This window comes from Trichechus manatus, unplaced genomic scaffold (assembly GCF_000243295.1).
Source record: "Trichechus manatus latirostris isolate Lorelei unplaced genomic scaffold, TriManLat1.0 scaffold00117, whole genome shotgun sequence".
NCBI lineage: Eukaryota > Metazoa > Chordata > Mammalia > Sirenia > Trichechidae > Trichechus > Trichechus manatus.
In genome coordinates, this window is record NW_004444053.1 from 5913804 (window position 1) to 5936118 (window position 22315).

At 38.4% G+C, this 22315-nt stretch overlaps 1 protein-coding gene across 9 annotated transcripts in view; it reads left to right on the forward strand.

Moving 5' to 3' along the window:
- The window catches only part of PRRC2C (proline rich coiled-coil 2C), a 107308-nt gene that overhangs the window by 58992 nt on the left and 26001 nt on the right, over positions 1 to 22315 (forward strand). For all 9 annotated transcript variants that reach the window (XM_023738454.1, XM_023738455.1, XM_023738459.1 and 6 more), the window contains exons 13-19: positions 211 to 380; positions 800 to 1049; positions 1986 to 2196; positions 2946 to 5183; positions 8407 to 8615; positions 19748 to 19902; positions 21172 to 22039. In XM_023738454.1, coding sequence (XP_023594222.1) covers positions 211 to 380; positions 800 to 1049; positions 1986 to 2196; positions 2946 to 5183; positions 8407 to 8615; positions 19748 to 19902; positions 21172 to 22039 — 4101 coding nt within the window. The remainder of the gene's footprint in view (positions 1 to 210; positions 381 to 799; positions 1050 to 1985; positions 2197 to 2945; positions 5184 to 8406; positions 8616 to 19747; positions 19903 to 21171; positions 22040 to 22315) is intronic.

Sequence of the window (22315 nt, forward strand, 5' to 3'; positions counted from 1 at the left end):
CATTGAGGACATCTGAGGTTTGGGTAATCTTCATTGCCTCATTAATGGCTACCAATCTTTAAATATAAAACAGTGTATTGGAGTATTGAGGATACCTTCTTCCTCATTAACTTTTATTATACCTCAATCTAATCATTCCATTCTGGCACAAAAGTCACATATTAAGTGTCATGGATGAAGACAATTATCTTTTACCTTTTTTTTCGGCAGAGGAGGAGCCAGTTTTCACTAGACAAGATAGCAGTCGCAGTGAAAAAGAAACCACACAAGTGGCTCATGAAACAGAACCAGAATCAGGGGCTCAGCCTCGGCCTGCTGTATTATCTGGCTATTTCAAACAGTTTCAAAAGTCTTTACCACCACGATTCCAGCGGCAGCAGGTAAGGCTAAAACCATTTTATTATGTATATATTATTGAAAAGGTTTATTGTTCAATAGTTTGAGAAGTGAATTTGACATAAAACCTAAATTACACAAAGCACACAAATTTGCTCTGAAATTCTTTTCTTTTTTAATAAAACCTTTGTTGGTATGGGTTTTACCTTGACCTTCTGTGTCATTCCTTTTCTCCCCTGCCTCATTTATAGATGCCATTTTCCTAGGAAATGGTTGTACAGTGTAATAAATGAATGATTAATTGCTTAGGTTAAGTATGGGGCAAAGTGTTATAACTTATCCTTTGCACTTTTATCATACTTTTCTCATAAGGATTCAAAAACTCCTGTTTTTTGATGTGATAGATTGTATTTACTTATCACGTGGAACTAAAATCTCAAGATGTGGGATATTTCTTTTTCAGGAACAGATGAAACAGCAGCAGTGGCAGCAGCAGCAACAGCAGGGTATACTTCCACAAACTGTGTCTTCACAGCCATCCAGTGGTGCTGTCCCTCCTCCACCACACAGACCTCTGTACCAGCCCATGCAGCCTCACCCTCAGCATTTGGCTTCCATGGGTTTTGATCCAAGGTGGCTCATGATGCAGTCATATATGGATCCTCGCATGATGTCAGGAAGACCTACTATGGATATTCCACCCATTCATCCTGGTTAGTTGAAACTGGCATTGTCTCCTGGCTCACTTACAATTTTGCAGGATCAAAGTGTTTTGTTATTTTCCCATTTTTAGTCTTAATTCCTTTGAAGGTATAGCCTACTAAGAACTTATATAGGACCTCAAGATTTTTAATCATGAAACTATGTAACTGTATTTCAACACAGTAGTTAAAATGCCAGACACTTGTACCAATTTTGTGATAAAACCAAAATATTAGTTCTTTTCTGTTTCGTAAATATTATTTTGAAAATTTGAGACCAAACTTATTCACTGTCTTATTAACAATATCTGTTATTGGCTACATTGTTTTTGTCCTTTTAAGTGTTTCAGCATTTAAGTTTTGTCCACATGTATTCCAGCCTTTCAGTTTTCTCCATTATTTACCAACCTACCATTTGAATTTCCTTATAGGTTTTTATACAGATGAACTAGCGGTCTTTTATGGAATCCATCAGAATAAATCCAGAAATCAGTTACCAAAATTGTATGCAGGAAAGTTTAAGAGTGATAAAAAGCTGATGAAGAATCAAATCTTCATTTTAAGAGTTTACACTGAAATTTTAAATTTTAAGTAGCATAATTTATAGAATATTGATCAGCTAAATTAAACTAGATTAAAGGAATCTGCTATAGGAAATATTTTCTCTGAGAATTTATCAATATTGGTATAATTCTCATTATGTTATTTGTATTAAGATACATAGAGTCAAGATATCTGGATTGTTCACTAATGTTTTGTTAAATTAATCAGTTTTGCTTGGGGAACACACACACACACACACACACACACACACACACACACACACATTTAACTTGAGTGTAGAGAATTCCAAATAGCAATTAATAATCTAGATTCTTGTCTATCATGATTTTATTACTATCATTTTTTATAAGTCTTATTTCATCTTTTTCTGAACTTTCTTTACAGGAATGATTCCTCCTAAGCCATTAATGAGAAGAGACCAGATGGAAGGGTCGCCAAACAGTTCTGAGTCATTTGAGCATATAGCTCGATCCACAAGAGACCATGCCATTTCCCTCTCTGAGCCTCGTATGATGTGGGGGTCAGATCCCTATCCTCATGCTGAGCCTCAGCAGGCAACTACTCCCAAGATAACAGAAGAACCTGAGGATGTAAGGTAATTATTAAAATTATTAATAGACTCAGTAGAACATGATGATGACAAGAAAGCTGCATAGTACCTGTTTTAGGACTGAGCCATAAGTCTGATTATATTTAGTGTGTTTCGTTTCATTTTTTGACATATTTTCTTTTTCTTGCATTTCTGGATTGATTAGGGTATTTTGTAACCTAGTTGTATGCACTGAATTAAATGCTGAAATGCAGTGCTCAATGTTAAAACTTCACAGGGTTTTACTACAGATTCAATGTGAAGAAATTTAAATGTGTCTAACATGCTTATCATGTAGTCTGGCTAAAGTGTTGATGTAATTCTTCCACTAGTGAGAAATGAAAGACGTTTAACTGTCAGTGTCTTTTGGAAATTTTCTAAGACCATGATAAGGAGAAATCCTAATTTACAAAGATTTTGAAGTGGCAGACAATTGGTAATCTCTCATAACTTACAGCCATATAGTTAGAACATCTGCCCTTTCAAACGCTATATTTTGTGATAAAGTTTTGAAATCATTTCTAATTAATTGAGACAGACTTACTATAGTGTACACTTTCATTCTAGGGAGAAGTTTATTAGCCTTGATAAGTTAGAAATTCACATCAGTATAGTCTAAATTTTTCATAGATAATGATGGTCTTTAGGATTTATTGTTTTCATGTTTTAAAATTAGAGCAATTGTTTTACTGTACAGTTATATGTGGGAAAGATTTTGCTTTGTTGGTTATATTTTTTAATTCTCTTCATCATAGGCCTGAAGCCCCTTTGGAACAGGAACAGATTACTCCTGCTTATCCTGTAGAACATAGTCAGTTGGATTCTCATCCAAAAGTAGACTTTCTCAGAGAATCATGTGAGACAGAAGTACAAAAGTTTCTAAGCAGATCTGTGGAAGACATTAGACCTCACCATAGTGAAACCAACAATCTGTCTGCTTGTTTTGAAGTATCTGATCAAAAGACCATATCCACTCCTCAAGAAGAACAGATTTCAGCTGGAGAAAGTCAGCCTGTTCTGAAAAGAAGTGTTTCCCATGGATCTAACCATACTCAGAAATCAGAGGAACAAAGAAATGAGCCATCTGTAAGCATTCCTAAAGTAACCAGCAGATGCATTGATTCAAAAGAACCAGCAGAAAGACCAGAGGAAAAACCAAAAAAGGATGGCTTCATACGATCTTCGGAAGGACCAAAACCTGAAAAACTGTATAAATCTAAATCTGAAACTCGCTGGGGCCCAAGACCAAGCTCCAACAGACGGGAAGAAGGTAACGATAGGCCTGTGAGAAGATCGGGTCCCATTAAAAAACCTATACTTAGAGATATGAAAGAGGAACGAGAGCAGAGAAAGGAAAAAGAAGGAGAAAAGGTCACAGAAAAAGTTGTAAAGCCCGAAAAGACAGAAAAGAAGGATCCTCTTCCTTCACCCTCACCACCTCCAGCACCGACCCAGCCACAGTCAGTTCCACCACCACCTCCACCAGAACTAGAGAAACCTCCTTCAACAGAAACTTCAGCTGTGGCTCAAAAGCCATCTCAAGATACTGAGAAGCCTTTGGAACCTCTGAATAGTGTTCAAGTAGAGCCTACAGTTAAAACTGTTAGCCAACAAATGGTCTCAGCACCAACAGTCAAAGAAGAGAAACAGCCTGAGAAGGTCATCACTAAAGACCTTGTTATAGAAAGACCTCGACCAGATTCAAGACCAATAGTCAAAAAAGAATCAACTTTACAAACCCCTAGGACCTATTGGAAAGAAGCTAGAGATTGGTTTCCAGATCAAGGATACAGAGGTCGAGGCCGAGGTGAATATTATTCCAGAGGTCGAAGCTATAGAGGCTCTTATGGAGGGCGAGGCCGGGGTGGTAGAGGGCACCCTCGAGATTATCCTCAGTATAGAGACACTAAGCCAAGAACAGAGCACGTGCCCTCAGGGCCTCTCAGGCAGCGAGAAGAAAGCGAAACCCGAAGTGAGAGCTCTGACTTTGAAGTCGTCCCTAAAAGAAGAAGACAGCGAGGTTCAGAGACTGACACAGACAGTGAAGTTCATGAAAGTGCCAGTGACAAGGATAGTTTAAGCAAGGGTAAACTGCCCAAAAGAGAGGAACGATCTGAAAACAAAAAACCTATAAAGCCTCAGTTTTCTTTCAAGCCTGAAAACCATGTCCGAATAAATAATAGACCACTTGAAAAACCTTATATGAGGGATGATGACAAATCTAAACCAGGCTTCCTTCCTAAAGGAGAGCCAACAAGACGAGGCAGAGGGGGAACATTCAGACGTGGTGGAAGGGATCCTGGAGGTCGCCCATCACGCCCCACCACCTTACGAAGGCCTGCTTATCGGGACAATCAGTGGAACCCAAGGCAGGCAGAAGCTCCTAAACCAGAAGATGGAGAGCCACCCAGAAGACATGAGCAGTTTATTCCTATACCAGCAGATAAACGACCTCCAAAGTTTGAGCGAAAATTTGACCCAGCTAGAGAGAGGCCCCGAAGGCAACGCCCTACCCGACCACCAAGGCAAGATAAGCCTCCTCGGTTTAGACGACTAAGAGAGAGAGAGGCTGCTTCTAAAACAAATGAGGTGACAGTATCCACAAATGGCACAGTTAACAGTGTGGTTCAAGAAGCAGCCAGTACTGCTGGGGATATTTCTGGGAGTAAGACACCAGACTTATCTAATCAGAACTCTTCAGATCAGGCAAATGAAGAGTGGGAAACAGCCTCGGAAAGCAGTGATTTCAATGAGAGGCGTGAGAGGGATGAAAAAAAAAATGCTGATTTGAATGCACAAATGGTTGTAAAGGCCGGAGAGAATGTTTTACCTCCAAAGCGGGAAATAGCAAAGAGAAGTTTTTCCAGTCAGAGACCTGGGGTAGATCGCCAGAATCGGCGCAGCAACAATGGTCCACCAAAATCAGCAAGGAATTTCTCAGGTCCTAGGAATGAAAGAAGAAGTGGCCCACCATCCAAAAGTGGGAAGAGAGGGTGAGTATTTTGCTTTACATGTAACTGCTTTTGTACCTCTAAAGAACCTAAAGGTGGTCTTCTAGGTTGAACTATGCAAAGAGGCCAGTCTAGATAGAGGACCAAGCCGTTGTTCTCCCGAGGTGCTTTTCTCTGTTCTCAAAATGTAAGGGTACTTGAAGAGGAGAGGTTAATGTATCTCAGGAATTGCATGCTAAGTTACATTTTCCACAAGAGTCTTCTTGGGAACTTGTAGCTTTGGGGAAATTTGCACATTTATGGAGAGACGTGTACACTGTCCTCCATTTGGTAATAATGTCCTCCATTTAGTAGCTTTTCTTTTTTTATTGGTTTCGTCACCTTGTAAAACCATGGTACAGTACAGATGTCCTCTGAGACTTAATATGTTATAAAAATACATCTTATTGCTTTTTACTAGTTTCCCAAAAGTGAATGTTGAACCTTAAGGATAAGTAACATTTCCCCCTCGGGTTGCAAACTTAAAATAAATGATCCAACTAGAAAGAGGGCCAGAGAACAAAGCCATACCCAACAACCAAGGCCGTTAATAACATAAATACCATGGCAGTGGATTTCTTTAAAAGGATGTCTCTAAATTTATGCTAAACTTAGTCCATTCTTTTAACTATTAAAATCATGGTTATAGTAAAGTACTATTGATACCTTTAGTGTCAGGAAGAATTATAGAGTAGCAGTTAAAAGTCAGAATGCCTAGGTTCAAATTTAGGCCTTGGTACTCACTAATTGTATAAACTCTTTGCTTCCTTACCAGTAAAATGGGGAGAAAGTGATAGTACTTATAAGAATGTGTGAAAATAGGGCGTTATGCTGAGTGAAATAAATCTCTCAAGGACAAATATTGTATGAGACGACTGTTACACAAAACCAAGAAATGGTTTACACCAAGAAACCTTTGTTTGATGGTACCAGGGATGGGAGGGGGCGGAAGGGAAAAATCACTAACTAGATAGTAGACATGTATTAACTTTGGTGAAGGGAAAGACAGTACACAATATGATGGAAGTCAGCACAACATGACGAAGGCAAAGGAAGACACTGAGGTAGACAAGAGTAAAAAGCAACAATGGTAAATACTGTTACAATGCTGCAATAACGGTAACAACAAACAGTAATTTGCAGGTGGATATGTAAGCTGAATAAGTGGGATGGCATATGGGGGTACATCATGAGCATGTATAGGTTTGGCAGAGGATATTTCTACATACGTATTTGTATGTGCTACAAATATATCCATGTATATAGTAGAACGTGGAGGAGGCACAATTATGAAAACTTCATAGCCATAATCGAACACCTTCAGGGAGAATCTAGGTCAGTTGACATAACATAGTCCATAAAAACAGTGTTCTACATCCTGGTTTGTTGAGTAGCTACTGGGGTCTTAAAAGCTTGTGAGCGGTCATCTAAGATACAACTATTGGTCTCTTCCATCCGGAGCAAAGAAGAATGAAGAAAATCAGAGTCTCAAGGAAACATTTAGTCCAGAGGACTAATGGACCACATGAACCACAGCCTCCAGTAGCCTGAGACCAAAAGAATTAGATGGTGCCTGGCTACCACTACCGACCACCCTGAGTGGGATCACGGTAGAAGGTCCTGGACAGAGTGGGAGAAAAATGTAGGACAAAATTCAAATTCATAAAAAAGACCAGATTTAAACTGGTCTGATAGAGACTGGTGGAACCCCCGAGACTATGGCCCTTAAACACCCTTCAATTCTGGAACAGAACTCAGTCCTGGAGAGCACCGTTCAGCTAAAAAATAGACAGGCCTGTAAGTGAACAGTAACACCCGTGAGGAACGTGCTCCTCAGAACAATCAACCACACAAGACCAAAAGGGCAGCATTGGTCCCAAAACAAAGTTCAGAAGACAGGAAGGGACAAGAAAGATAGGCAGATGGAAACTGGGAACTCAGGGAGGAAGTGAGTAGAGTGCTTGTCACATTGAGGGGATTGCCACTAATGTCTTGAAACAAAATGTGTATAAATTGTTGAATGAGAAACAAATTTGCTCTGTAAATTTTCACCCAAACCACAGTAAAACGTTCAAAAAACAAAAAAAAGAATGTGAAGATTATTGAATTGCTATTTGTGAGGCACTTAACATAATATCTGGCATATAGAATACAACTTCTAGGGTGTGCCCTCTTTTTTGACGAAGTTCTTAGGTTACAGCCTAAGCTGACGAGAAATTTATTTGGACAATGGACAATATTCTATTAATCTGAGTTCCTTAGTTACTGAGCATTTCAGATTACTAGACTTTTTGCTTTTAAAAAGATTCCAGGAAATATCGTGACCATTTGTATTTCCTGAGTACCTGCTTAACTGAATTTGAACGTCCCTTCTTTAAAGGTCCAAGAGAATCAGGATAACAAAAATTACTGAACAGAATAGTTCATTGACTATAATGGAACTATTTGAATTTCAAGTAAGGGAAATTTTGGTCTGATTTTTGTGCTGTGTAGATAGCAACAACTTTGAACCTGCAGAAATAGCAGACTGGTTGTAGTTAAAACGAATGTTTTGTGAGAGTCCCATCTAGAAGAAATCAATTCATTCTTCAAATATTTGAGGCCATGCTCTTTGTCAGGCATTTGGTAAGCTTTTGTCTTGGGTGATATTACAGGCTAATGAGTTAATAAATGTCAGAAGGTAATTTTGTTTAGAACAAAATTGTAAGAATACATTTGATTTGTGAAATGAATTATTTCCATATCAATATTCCTTATATGTTTACATTAATGTATAAATCTGATAGAACCATTTAAAAATATATACATAATGTAAACATAGAATGCTTTTTATAAACATCATTTTCTTATGCTGCCCATATATGGAGAAGATTCCAGTTGTGAGTACTTTAGCTTGGATCACAGAAATTTTCCACTGTAACCAGTGTTGATTAGCTCATCTTTGACATAATGGACAAATAAACACAATTGGAACCTTCAGGGGATAATTAGAGATCTAGGAATTTATTGTTGTAAATGACTTTAGGGAGCTAGCCTATCTCCTTGTTTTGAGAGGCTCAGTTTTAGTGAGGTTATATTCGACAGATGTCTCAAAGGCTTGTTGGTCTTCTAGCTCAATACTGTTGCTTCTTAGATTGAACATTAGAAACTACTAGTAAGAGCTTTTTTACTTTTGTTTGGGTATGTGGAGGTAATAATAGCTCAAATTATTATTATTATTTTGTAGACCATTTGATGACCAGTCTGCAGGTACAACTGGTGTTGACCCAGTCAATGGCAGCTCTACACACCACCAAGAAGGAGCACTTAATGGTACAGGACAAAAGAACTCCAAAGATACTACTGGGAAAAAAAGAGAAGACCCCAAACCAGGTCCTAAAAAACCCAAAGAGAAAGTAGATGCTCTCTCACAGTTTGATCTCAACAATTATGCAAGTATGTCTTAAATTCTTTTATTTATTTATTTATTTATAACATCTGAAGTAGATGCTATAAATAAGAGTTACCTAGTGACCAAGGAGGAGGTAGTGGTGGTTCAGTGGTAGAATTCTTACATTCCATGTAAGAGACCCGGGTTCAATGCCCGGTCAGTGCACCTCATGCACGGCTTGGCATGTTGCTGCAATACTGAACAGCTTTCAGCAGAGCTTCCAGACTAAGACAGACTAGGAAGAAAGGCCTGGTAATTTACTTACGAAAATCAGCCCTATAGATCACAATAGTCTGACCCGTAGCTGATCTTGGGGATAACAGAGAACCAGGCAGTGATTGGCTTTGTTGTGCGCGGGGTCACCATGAGTCAGGGGCCAACTTGACAGCAGCTAACAAGTCATCAGAGAAGGAAAGACTTAAGTCTTCAAGGTGGAGATGGAGTCCGTTTATGAATCACTGACTTACTGAACTAAAATAATGCCAGCTGTCAGCATAGTATTAAATGCTTGCTAAAGTTTTTGTTAAAGATAACCCACAGGGTTTCACTGTATGTCTTTAAAAAGGAGAAAATTAAGTAACCAGTCTACTTTGCCAAATAGGTGTGGGAAAGCCAAGAAAGCAAAATAAAAATAATTATATCTGTATGTAGGCTGTGTCCCACAAGAAAAAAGGGAAAAGAATGTTCAGTGAGTTATATAACCTTTATGAAATTCATATTTAAGATATAGTAAATAGAGAATAAATAATAGGGCACACAGTATTGCTGTAGATAAATACTTTATAAAATCCATGAAGTGATAGGGTATCAAGTGAATTATAACATAGGTAATAAGAAAATATTCTATAAGGAAATTAACAAGGAGTATCTGTGGATAGATATTATACATGTAAAAATCTACTACTTGCCATGCATTTAGATAGTGAGACTGAAGGTGGAAACCCTGAATGAAATTGTGAGAGATTTACTAAGTTAAGACCAGATAGAAGTAATGGGAAACTTAGGTTAAATGCTGGAATTCCAGTATTACAGGTATGGATGAAGTCTTTCTTTCATCTAGTTAATGGTTAATACTTACACATATTAAACCTTGATTTGTGCCCAGGTCCTGAATATTTTTTATTTCTGGAACACTGATTTCTCAAGAGTGTGGTCGCCAGACCATCAGTATCATCTAAGAATTTGTGAGAAATGCAAATTTTGAATTTTGGGGCCCCACCCCAGACATAACTGTATCAGAAACTATGTAGGGGGTTGGGAAGCAGCAGCAGTCTGTTTTAACGTCTCTTCCAGGTGATTTGAACACAGAACACATGCTAAGGTTTAAGTACTACTGTTCTAGGCTACCATTTTAGAATTTATGTGAAAAAGAAATAAGCTGAACTTGATTGTATGTTTAAGAATTTATTTATATATATATATATATATAATTGTTGCAGTTAATTGAAGTTTACATTTCAGGTTAGTCTCCCATACAAAATTTTATACATACATTGTTTTGTGACCCTAATTGCTCTCCCCATAACCATTCAACCAGCTCCTAACCCTCTCTGCCTTCCCATCTCACCTCCAGACAGAAGCTGCTCCTTTGGTCTCTTGTATGTACTTGACTAAGAGGCACACTCTTCACAAGAATCACTTTATGTCCCAAAGTCCAGTCCAATCTTTGTCTGAAGAGTTGGCCTCGGAAATTGTTTTAGTTCTGGGCTGATAGAGAGTCCAGGGGCCATGCTTTCCGGGGTTCCTCCAGTCTCAGTCAGACCATTAAGTCTGATCTTCTTGCTAGAATTTGAGTTCTGCGCCCCATCTTTCTGCTGCTCCATGAGGGACCCTCTGTTGTGTTCCCTGTCAGGGTGGTCATTTGTGGTAGTCAGGCACCATCTAGTTCTTTTGATCTCAGGCTGATGAAGTCTCTGGTTTATGTGGCCCTTTCTGTCTCTTGGGCTAATACTTTCCTTGAGTCTTTGCTGTTCTTTCTTTTCCTTTACTCCAGGTGGTTGGGACCGATTGGTACATCTTAGATGGCCGCTTGCAAGCCTTTAAGACCTCAGACACCACTCACCAAAGTACGATGCAGAACATTTTCTTAATAAGCTTTATTCTGCCAGTTGACCTAGATGTACCCTGAAAGCGTGGACTCCTGGCCCCTACCCCTGCTACTGTGTCTCTCGAAGTGTTTGGTTGTATTCAGGATACTTCTTAGCTTTGGTTTAGTCCAGTTGTGCTGACTTCCCCTGTAGTGTGTGCTGTCCTTCCCTTCGCCTAAGATAATTCTTATCTACTATCTAGTTAGTAAATAACCCTCACCCTCCCTCCCCACCCCAGTAACCATCAAAGAATGTTTTCTTCTGTGTTTAAACCTTTTCTTGAGTTCTTATAATAGTGGTCTTATACAATATTTGTCCTTCTGTGACTAAATTCACTCAGCATAACAAGTTCCAACTTCCACCATGTTATACAGTTTTTCACGGATTCATCGTTGTTCTTTATCGTTGCGTAGTATTCCATTGTGTGGATATACCATAATTTATCCATTCGTCTGTTGATGGACACCTAGGTTGTTTCCATCTTTTTGCTATTGTGAACAGTGCTGCGATGAACATGGGTGTGTATATATCTGTTTGTGCGACGGCTCTTATTTCTCTAGGATATATTCCAAGGAGCGGGATAGCTGGATGGTATGATACTTCTATTTCTAGCTTTTTAAGGAAGGGCCAAATCGATTTCTAAAGTGGTTGTACCATTTTACATTCCCACCAACAGTGTATAAGTGTTCCAGTCTCTCCACAGCCTCTTCAGCATTTATTATTTTGTGTTTTTTGGATTAATGCTAGCTAGCCTTGTTGGGGTGAGATGATATCTCATTGTAGTTTTGATGTGTATTTGTCTAACGGCTAATGATCGTGAGCATTTCCTTATAGCTCCTCTGTTAGCTGCCTGCATATGTTCTTTGGTGAAGCACCTGTTCATATCCTTTGCCCGTTTTTTAATTGGGTGATTTGTCTTTTTGTTGTTGAGGTTTTGCAGTATCTTGTAGATTTTAGAGATTAGATGTTGATCGGATTTGTCGCAGCCAAAAATTTTTTCCCAGTCTATAGGTTGTCTTTTGACTCTTTCGATGAAGTCTTTTGATAAGCATAAGTGTTTGATTTTTAGGAGCTCCCATTTATCTACTCTCTTTTCTGGTGCTTGTGCATTGTTACTTATGGTTCATATTGTGTTTATGCCATGTATTAGGGCTCCTAGCGTTGTCCCTATTTTTTCTTCCATGATCTTTATTGTTTTTGAATTTATATTTAGGTCTTTGACCCATTCTGAGTTAGTTTTTGTGCCTGGTGTGAGGTATGGGTCTTGTTTCAGTTTTTTGCAGATGGATATCCAGTTATGCCAGCACCATTTGTTAAAGAGACTGTTTGTTCCCCAATTAACGGACTTTGAGCCTTTGTCAAATACTAGTTGCTCATAGGTGGATGAGCTTATATCTGGATTCTCAACTCTGTTCCATTGGTCTATGTGTCTGTTGTTGTACCAGTACCAGGCCGTTTTGACTACCGTGGCGGAATAATAGTTTCTAAAATCAGGTAGTGTGAGGCCTCCCACTTTGTTTTTCTTCTTGAGTAATGCTTTATTTATTCGGGGCCTCTTCCCTTTCCTTATGAAGTTGGTGATTTGCTTCTCCATCTCATTAAAAAATGCCAGTGGAATTTGGATCAGGATTGCATTGTATCTGTAGATTGCTTTGAGTAGAATTGACATTTTCAGTATGTTGAGTCTACCTATCCATGAGCAAGGTGTATTTTTCCACTTAACGCAGGCCTCTTTTAGTTTCTTGCAGTAGTGTCTTGTAGTTTTCTCTGTAAAGATCTTTTACGTCTCTGGTTAGATTATTCCTAAGTATTTTATCTTCTTGGGGGCTATTGTAAGTGGTATTGATTTGATAGTTTCCTGTTCAGGGGGTTCTCTTTGTTGGTGTAAAGGAATCCAACTGATTTTTGTATGTTTATCTCGTAACCTGAAACTTTGCTGAAATCTTTTATTAGTTCCTGTAGTTTTCTTGTGGATTCTTTGGGGCTTTCTGTGTATAAGATCATATCATCTGCAAATAGAGATACTTTGACTTCTTCCCTACCAATCTGGATACACTTTATTTTTCTAGCCTAACTCCTCTGGCTAGGACCTCCAGCACAATGTTGAATAAGAGTGGTGATAGAGGGCATCTTTGTCTGGTTCCCGTTCTCAAGGGGAATGCTTTCAAAGTCTCTCCATTTAGGATGATGTTGGCTGTTGGCTTTGTATAAATGCCCTTAATTATATTGAGGAATTTCCCTTCTATTCCTATTTTGTTGAGAGTTTTTATCATGAATGGGTGTTGGACTTTGTCAAATGCCTTTTCTGCATCGATTGATAAGATCATGTGGTTCTTGTCTTTTGTTTTATTTATGTGATGGATTACATTGATTGTTTTTCTAATGTTGAACCATCCCTGCATACCTGGTATAAATCCCACTTGGTCATGGTGAATTATTTTTTTGATATGTTGCTGAATTCTATTGGCTAAAATTTTGTTGAGGATTTTTGCATCAATGTTCATGAGGTATATTGGTCTGTAATTTTCTTTTTTTGTGGTGTCTGTACCTAGTTTTGGTATCAGGGTTATGCTGGCTTCATAGAATGAGTTTGGGAGTATTCCATCCTTTTCTGTGCTCTGAAATAGCTTTAGTAGAAGTGGTGTTATCTCTTCTCTGAAAGTTTGGTAGAATTCTCCAGTGAAGCCATCCAGGCCAGGGCTTTTTTTTGTTGGGAGTTTTTTAATTACCTTTTCTATATCTTCTTTTGTTATTGGTTTATTTAGTTGTTCTACTTCTGTTTGTGTTAATTTAGGTAGGTAGTGAGTTTCTAGAAATTTGTCCATTTCCTCTAGGTTTTCAGATTTGTTACAGTTTTTCATAGTAATGTGTTATGTTTCTTTTAATTTCAGTTGGGTGTGTTGTAATATCACCCATCTTATTTCTCATACGGGTTATTTGCTTCCTCTCCTGTTTTTCTTTTGTCAGTTTGGCCAGTGGTTTATTAATTTTGTTGATCTTTTCAAAGAACCAGCTTTTGGACTTGTTAACTCTTTCAATTGTTTTTTCTATTCTCTATTTTGTTTAATTCTGCTCTAATTCTTATTATTTCCTTCCTTCTGGCACCTGTGGGCTTCTTTTGCTGCTGTCTTTCTGCTTGTTGCAGTTAGGGTTAATAGTTTGATTATGGCCCTTTCTTCTTTTTGGATGTGTGCATTTATTGCTATGAAGTGACCTCTGAGTACTGCTTTTGCTGTGTCCCAAAGGTTCTCCTAGGGTGTGTTTTCATTCTGTTTTGATTCTATGAATTTCTTTATTCCATCCTTAATTTCTTCTATAACCAATTAGTTGTTGAGCAAGGTGTTGTTCAGTTTCCATGTGTTTGATTTTTTTCTTGCTTTTTGTGTTATTGATTTCTACTTTTATGACTTTATGGTCAGAAAAGATGCTTTGTAATATTTCGATGTTTTGGATTTTGTTAAGGCTTGCATTATGGCCTAATATGTGGTCCGTTCTGGAGAATGTTCCATGGGCATTGGAAAAGAAATTATACTTGGCTGCTGTTGGGTGCAGTGATCCATATATGTCTGTGAGATCAGGTTGGTTGATTGTAGCATTTAGCTCTTCTTTGTCTTTGTTGAACTTCTTTCTGGATGTTCTGTCCTTCACCGAAAGTAGTGTGTTGAAGTCTCCTACTACTGTTGTGGAGCTGTCTATCTCTGTTTTCAGTGCTGTTAGAGTTTATGTATTTTGGAGCCCTGTCTTTTGGTGCATAAATAGTTATGTCCTCCTGGTGTGTTGACCCTTTAATCATTATATAGTGCCCTTCTTCATCCTTTGTGGTGGATTTTAAAGTTTGTTTTGTCAGAGATTAATATTGCAACTCCTGCTCTTTTTTTGAGTGTTGTTTGCTTGAAGTATTTATTTCCAGTCTTTGAATTTTAACCTGTTTGTGTCTTTAAGTGTAAGGTGCATCTCTTGTAGGCAGCATATGGACGGATCATGCTTTTTTATCCAGTCTGCCACTCTGTCTCTTTATTGGTGCATTAAGTCTGTTTACATTCAGTGTAATTATTGATAGGTATGAGTTTAGTGCTGTCATCCTGATGTCTCTTTTTGTATGTTGTTCACAGTTTCTTTGTTCCCCTTAATTTTCTGTGCTGAATCATTTTTATGTATTTTTTTTTTCATCTTTTTCATTGTTGTAGATTTTGTGTTTGCTGGGTCTTTATATTTTTCTACTTTTTTATTTTTATTTGTAGGATTGTTAGATTCCTTTGTGGTTACCTTAATATTTACCCCATTTTTCTATGTTTCTTTATAGCACCTTGACTTCCCCTCCATATGAAAAGTCAGTGTCTGCATTTTTAAGTCCCTCTTTTTTCTTTTAATGTTGTCGTTTTTTACACATTGATATCTCTGTTTCCCTATTTTCAATGTTTTAGCTTTGATGTATTTTCGACTTCCCTATCTCAGTCAATATCTGGTTGCTCTGGGCTGTGTTCTAGTCTTGCATTGTTATCTAACCATAGGTTTCCCTCTAGTGTTTCTTGTAATTTTGATTTGGTTTTTGCAAATTCCCTAAACTTCTGTTTATCTGGAAATGCCCTAATTTCACCATCATATTTGAGAAGACAGTTTTGCTGGATATATAATTCTTGGCTGGCAGTTTTTTTCCTTCAAGTCTTTAAATATGTCATCCCATTGCCTTCTTGCCTGCATGGTTTCTGCTCAGTAGTCCGAGCTTATTCTAATTGACTCTCCTTTGTAGATGACACTTCTTTTATCCCTAGCGGGGGGGGGGGTTAAAATTCTGTCTTTATCTTTGGTTTTGGTAAGTTTGATTATGTCTTGGTGACTTTCTTTTGGAATCTACCTTATGTGGGGTTCTGTGAGCATCTTGTATAGATACCTTCTCATCTTTCATGGTATCAGGGAAGTTTTCTGTCAACAAATCTTCAACAGTTTTCTCTGTATTTTCTGTTACTCCCCCCATTCTGGTACTGCAATCACTCGTAGGTTATTTCTCTTGAGAGAGTCCCACATAACTCTTAGAGTTTCTTCATTCTTTTTAATTCTTTTATCTGATTTTTCCTCAAGTAAGTTGGCATCAAGCACTTTATCTTCAGTGTCACTGATTCTAACTTCTACTGCCTCAATTCTGCTTCTATTGAGTTGTCTAACTCTGAAATTTTATTGTTAATCTTCTGAATCTCTGATTGCTGTCTCTGTGGATTCTTGCAGCCGATTAAATTTGTCATTATGTTCTTAAATAACTTGTTTAATTTCTGCTACTACTTTGTGTGTTCTTTGGCTGTTTCTGCATTTTGTAAAATTTCCTTTCTAATTTCTAGAAGAGTTCTGTGTATTAATCTTTTGTATGCTGCCTCTGATAATTCCAAGAAATTCTCTTCCTCCAGAGAATTTATTGATTCTTTTTTTTTTTTTTGGGAGCTTGCTGAAGCCATCATGGACTGCCTCTGTATGTGATTTGATCTTGACTGTTGTCTCCGAGCCATCAATAAGTTATTATAATTTTGTTTTATATTTGTTTAGTGAGTCCTAGCTTCTTGTTTTGTTTTGTTTTGATATGCCCCAATAGGCTGCTTGTGTGCACTAGTTTGATTAGTGGCACCTTTGAAGCTCTAATGTCCTGTCACCAGGTAGTTAGTTCTGTAACTAAGTATGTGCACACAGGAGTCCGTTAAATTTTCCTATATGGGTTCAGCTCAGGTATCCAGGCATCGATCACCAAGTGTGTGGTGCAGGCTGTCACCTACAGTCTTAGAGAGGCATGGATGATTGGTATAGGCACATGTATCTGGCTGCAGTAGAGCATCACGCGCTGAGCCAGTCAGGGGGCTGACGGCTGCCCCTGAGAGTCTGACACGAAAGCACGTCCCTATTCCCTAGGGCGAGTAGGTAGGTGAGTTTTGCAGCCTGACTGTGAGCACCCCACTCTGTTGGCTGTAAAGACTCGAGGGCACCACTTTTTCTTGGACTCCTGTAGCAGGTGATTAGGTGGCATAGGTGAAGCCACCAGTCCTCAAGCCCCTGGTGGGGATCGGTAAAGGTGCCTTTAAAGGGCAGGGCTGTGTCAAGGGTCACAAATCTGCCACTTCACAGCTGAAACAGTTGAAATTAGACTTCAGGTATTTACCCTGTTGTACTGTAGTAGTGAGGGCTAATGCTGTTGAGATGGATCCCCACAAATCTGTAAAGGGGTGTAAGGCACTAAAAGTCTACGTACCCCTTATGCCTGTGCCTAGCAAAGGAGCTGTGCTGACCCTGTGTTCCTCGCTTAGGGGAGCCAGTAGCTTATTTGTTCCCTCTCCAAGGCCAGGAGAATGGGTCAAGGCATCTTTTGGGATCTACTTCCGGCCCAGGGGAGTCAGACTTTGGAAGGTGGAAGGCCTGAGGGGTGCAGAGCGGGGAGGGAGGAAGTAAAAGGGAGAGAGGTTTTTTCCAAAAGGGTTTTTTTTTTTAAATCCCTGCAAAAGGCTGCACACATATACTTATGTTTAGCCACTTGGGAGCTGCTTTTCACTAGTTCGGAGTGTCCAAGCAGAATCTCTGCAGCCGGATCTCTCTTGATGTGGAAACTGTCTCCCGAGTGCAAATGCGCAGCTGTTTGCCTGCTTCACTGCATACGCTAGAGCCAGTCAGGGCTAAAGAGCAGGAGCCGAGTCCGGACTGGCACTTCTCGCTTCTTCAAAACTGTTTCCCTCTCCCCCCACCACTCAGTCCGATTCCTCAACTTTGCCTTGTTCAGGGCTCCTAGATATTCATATACAATCAAATCACTTGTTTTTCCAGGTCTTTGTTGTAAGACAGATATAGGAAGCCGTCTGACTACTCCACTATCTTGGCCCCACCTGTGTTTAAGAATTTTTAGTTAGATTATTTAGAACAGTGGTTCTCAATAGGGGTGGTTTTGCCCCCCAAGGGAACTTTTGATAATATCTGGAGACATTTTGGGTTGTCATGTGCTAGAGGTGGGGAAAAGGAGGGGAGTGCTGCTGACATCTAGTTGGTAGAGGCCAGGGATGCTCCTAAAGATTCTGCAGGGCACAGGACAACCAGTCCAAAATGTCAGTAGTGCCAAATTTAGAGAGTGCGGTTGAAGTAAATCCATAGGAAGCTTGGATGGTAACCTTATCGTGGGCCACAAGAAAGAGAAGAGACTAGCATCCATCTAAACACCATATATTTGGAAAATGACAAGTGAAAATTACAAAGAAGTCTGCAAAAATGGCACATTTGTCTTCCCAAATATCTGTATACCAATTTTCCTTCTTCCAAAGAACTTTTGTAGTAGGAATTTTCCAAAGTATTAGATTATTGGATTAAGATGTAATGTAAAAAGCTAAGAGTGCTAGGTATTTCCAAATGGATGATGGAAATTGAGCTGTTCATTTTAACTCACTAAAGGTATATTTAAGTCATCTTTAGGTTGTTTTTTTAATAACATTGGTTGAGTAATAACTCAGAGTACCAGGCAAGAACAGAGTATTGAAGACAAAAGAAAATATTGCTCAAATTTTCATGAATACTGTATGTGGAGCTTCTTGAAAGGAAGTTAAAACGAAGTATGGTGGCAGGGCTGTGAAGATAAATAAACCTATTTTGCATAATGCTGACTGGGGATAAAATGCACACCTTTTAGTCTGAAAAACTGAAATGAATTTAGAACTATGAACAAAGTGTTTCTTCGCCAGTCTAAAATGATGGAGTGTGTGACATCCTTTTAAATGTTTGGCTAAGTCTTTACATCAAATGAGCATATACTCCATTTCACAGAGTTAATAATTCCTGAATTTAAAACACAGAACTCTTACGTAAATCAGAAGCAATTGATTTTTTTTTCCTCTGAAATCTACTTTTTATTTTAAAAAACAGAATAACAGTAATAGGTTTTTAAAGAATGAGAACCAGTCTTAGTATTTATTTTTACTCTCAGTCTTTACATAAATGCAGATTTTTAGCTATTTAAAAAAAAATTTTGTTTGCAAATTGGTTTTCCCTGTGTACCCCTCCCTGATTATATCCTCTTGGCATTCTCAAAAAAGTTATCACCATCCTGAGTTGTGTATTTGTCATTCCCAAGCAAATAGTTGTTTTCACTGTATGTGTGTTCCCCAATTAAAACATAAATCTTGTTTGCAAAGTTAAAATAATAATGTATTTGAATTGCCTCACCCTTTTTTTGATTTTATTGTGCAGACAATATACCTATAACCAAAAATTAACATCCTTCCAACAGATTTCTTTTTCCTTGAAATAATGTTTAATGGATCTAGATTTTTTAATTCTCATTGGAATATATGGTAATTTGTAACAAGTTAACCAAAATGATGGTTAGTTAGAAATATACTTTCAGTTATTTATCTGCTAGATGATTGTGATGTATGTACAATGTATTGCTTTGCATTTACATGGAACTGTCACATATCTTTTTTTTTTATTTTAACAACTTCAAGTTGTAGATGAAGGTCTACATAAAATAGAGGCATTAGGAGTCATAAGACCAACTAGTCTGATCACCTCCTCACTTAATGGCCTTTAACCAGTTAGCATCTCTGAACTTATTTCATCCTTTGAAAAAGGGAAATAATAGTAATACCTACTTCTAATGGTGAGATGCAAAGGAGGTAAGGTACCATGTATACTTAAAGCACTGTGCAGATCTGAGATGGAGAGAGAGAGAAGTTAAATAACTTGACTAAGGTCATAGGATCGTTTTGAATTTTAGGCATTGCCTATATTGCTTAAGACAGAAAAGTAGGTAAATAGAGATGTATATCATCCAAAGCAAATAGTTTTAGGCCTTTTATTTTGAACCTTGTTTCTGAAATCTTGATCCTTAAATCATTTTGCTAATGACTGGCCACCTTATGAAATGGAAAATGGGAGATAGGTTATACTGTGAATTATCTTTGGCTTGTCTCTTTTTTTCTTTTTTTAAATACCGTTGGACTAAACAAACATAGCATTGCGTTTAAACATTTATTTAACTCTGTAATTGAAAAACAGAAATAATCGTTTTGGATCTTTTTGATACCATACCACAGGTGTTGTTATAATCGATGACCACCCTGAAGTAACAGTAGTTGAAGATCCTCAATCAAATTTGAATGATGATGGTTTTACCGAAGTGGTATCCAAAAAACAACAAAAACGTTTACAGGATGAAGAACGCCGAAAGAAGGAAGAACAAATCATACAGGTTTAAAACTTGTTTCAATTTGTTGTTAATTATTTAGATTGTTGCCCAATGTGTATTAGCAAATGATCAACTTTTCTATCTACATATAAGGTCAGTGCTGCTTCTGTTATTCAGGTCTTGAGAGTAACTTGATTTTCACAACTTTGAACTGTTTTGAACCAGGTGAGGTAAAATTTAAATAGAATATAATCACTATAGCTCACCATTTGCCTTAGAACAGACCATCTTTAGTTTGAAAACATATTTTCTAATTTAGTACTGGTTATCTTATTTGCCCTATCTGCTTCATGACAGAGTTACAGAGGTAATTTAAAATTCTTAGAAATCTAATGAACACAACTGCCATGATCCAATAAATTGTAGATTCTTGGACTATAAAAGTTTTGATTGTAATCTAAATTAGTTTATTTAAATACACAATATGAATCAAGATAAATCATTCCATTTAAAACAAGCCAAATAAACCCATTTTGCATAATGCTGACTGGGGATAAAAATAAATAAAACAGATGGATCATGGTTTTAAAGAGCTCTATTAGATAGAGCCCTGGTGGTGCAGTGGTTAAGAGCTCGGCCACTAACCAAAAGATCGGCAGTTCGAATCCACCAGCTGCTCCTTGGAAACCCTATGGGGCAGCTCTACTCTGTCCTATAGGGTCGCTATGAGTCAGAATCAACTCGTCAGCAACAGGTTTTTTGGGGATTAGATGAGAAGGCCTAAAGGCAAGAAATTTTTCTGGAATTCTATATTCTATATGTAAGGCAATATATATTCAGTTTAATATATATCAAGACTAGATCTTTTCAGAAGTCATTTATTTTTTATTTTATTTTAGGTAGGTAATATAGTAGTGCATATGTCCTATATAGTATACATCACAGCAGCACTCCTGGAATTCATGTTTCTGTGGCTCACATGAATTGAATGAAGATGATTAATAGCTTTTTGTCAGATCAAGTCGGGTTTTGTTGCCTAATGAATTTATTGCAAACTTCTTTAATATTCTGGATTTCAGAATTATGGAGAAGAGATTATGAATCATATATCAAGAATATATAATATATATTTGTCTTCTTTCTTTACATCATCTTGGCTTCTCATAATTTAAAATCTCATTAGCAGCCTTGACATTTTCACTCTGTGGAGTACATATTTTGAAAAGTAAAGGAGCCAGATTAGCAGTAGGTAGTTCTATTAGAAATTGTATTCACGAACTGTTGCTTTCAGCTGCATTATTGACAGAAATGATTCCTACCAAATTTTTTAAGGTCTGGAACAAAAAGAATGCAAATGAAAAAGGAAGAAATCAGACATCTAAGCTTCCTCCAAGATTTGCCAAAAAACAGACTACAGGGACCCAGCAAGCACAGTGTCCTGCCTCAGCACCAAATTCAGCCTCAGCTCCAGCTCTAGCTCCAGTTCCAGCTTCAGCCCCAGTTCCATCCTCAACCTCAGCCCCAATTCCAGCATCAGCCTTAGCTCCCGTTCCACCATCAACCTCAGCTCCCCTTCTAGCCTCACCCTCAGCTTCAGTTCCAACCTCAGCCTCAACTCCAGCTCCAGCCTCCACCTCAGCCACAGCCACAGCCTCTTCCTCAGCTCCAGTCCCAGCCCCAGTCCCGATTCCAGCCCCAACTCCCATCCTTGCCTCAATCTCAGCCCCAGCCTCTGTCCCTATCCTTGCCTCAGCCCCGACCTCAGTCCCCATCCTTGCCTCAGCCCCAGCTTCAGTCCCCACCCTTGCCTCAGCTCTAGTACCAGCTTCATCTCCAACTCCAGCCCCAACAGCATCAGCCCCAACTGCCCCAACAGTCTCAGCTGCAGCTGCCCCAGCCTCAGTTCCAACTGCCCCAGTCCCACTTGCCCCAGCCCCATCTACCCCTGGCCCGTCTGCCCCAGCCCAGACTCAGGCACAGACTCACAAAACAGTCCAAAATTCACTCCAGACTACAACACAGACTTCAAAACAGCCACCACCTTTAGTTAGGCTGCATTCAGCTCAGACACCTAATGGTGTAGATTATGTAACCACAGGAAAATCCATCCAAAACTCGCAGTGCCATGGCACTCTTACAGCTGAATTGTGGGACAACAAGGTGGCCCCACCCGCTGTGCTGAACGACATCTCTAAAAAATGTAAGTTTGCAACGAAGTGAGAGGTGTGGAATAGCGTGGAACACTGAGTTTTGGGTTTTTGTTTTTCAATTTTGTTTATATACTCAGTTTTTTCTAACATCTCATTTTTTCTTAATAGAAAGCAGTAATCATTTCTTAGCTTCCTATCCTATAACGTTTGTTTCTAGAATAAGCATGTTATACTTTTAACAATCATGTTGTATTTTCATGGACACACTTTTGTGTTTATAAAAAAATAATACATAAAGTTTAGTGGGTTTATGTATTATCTCTTTA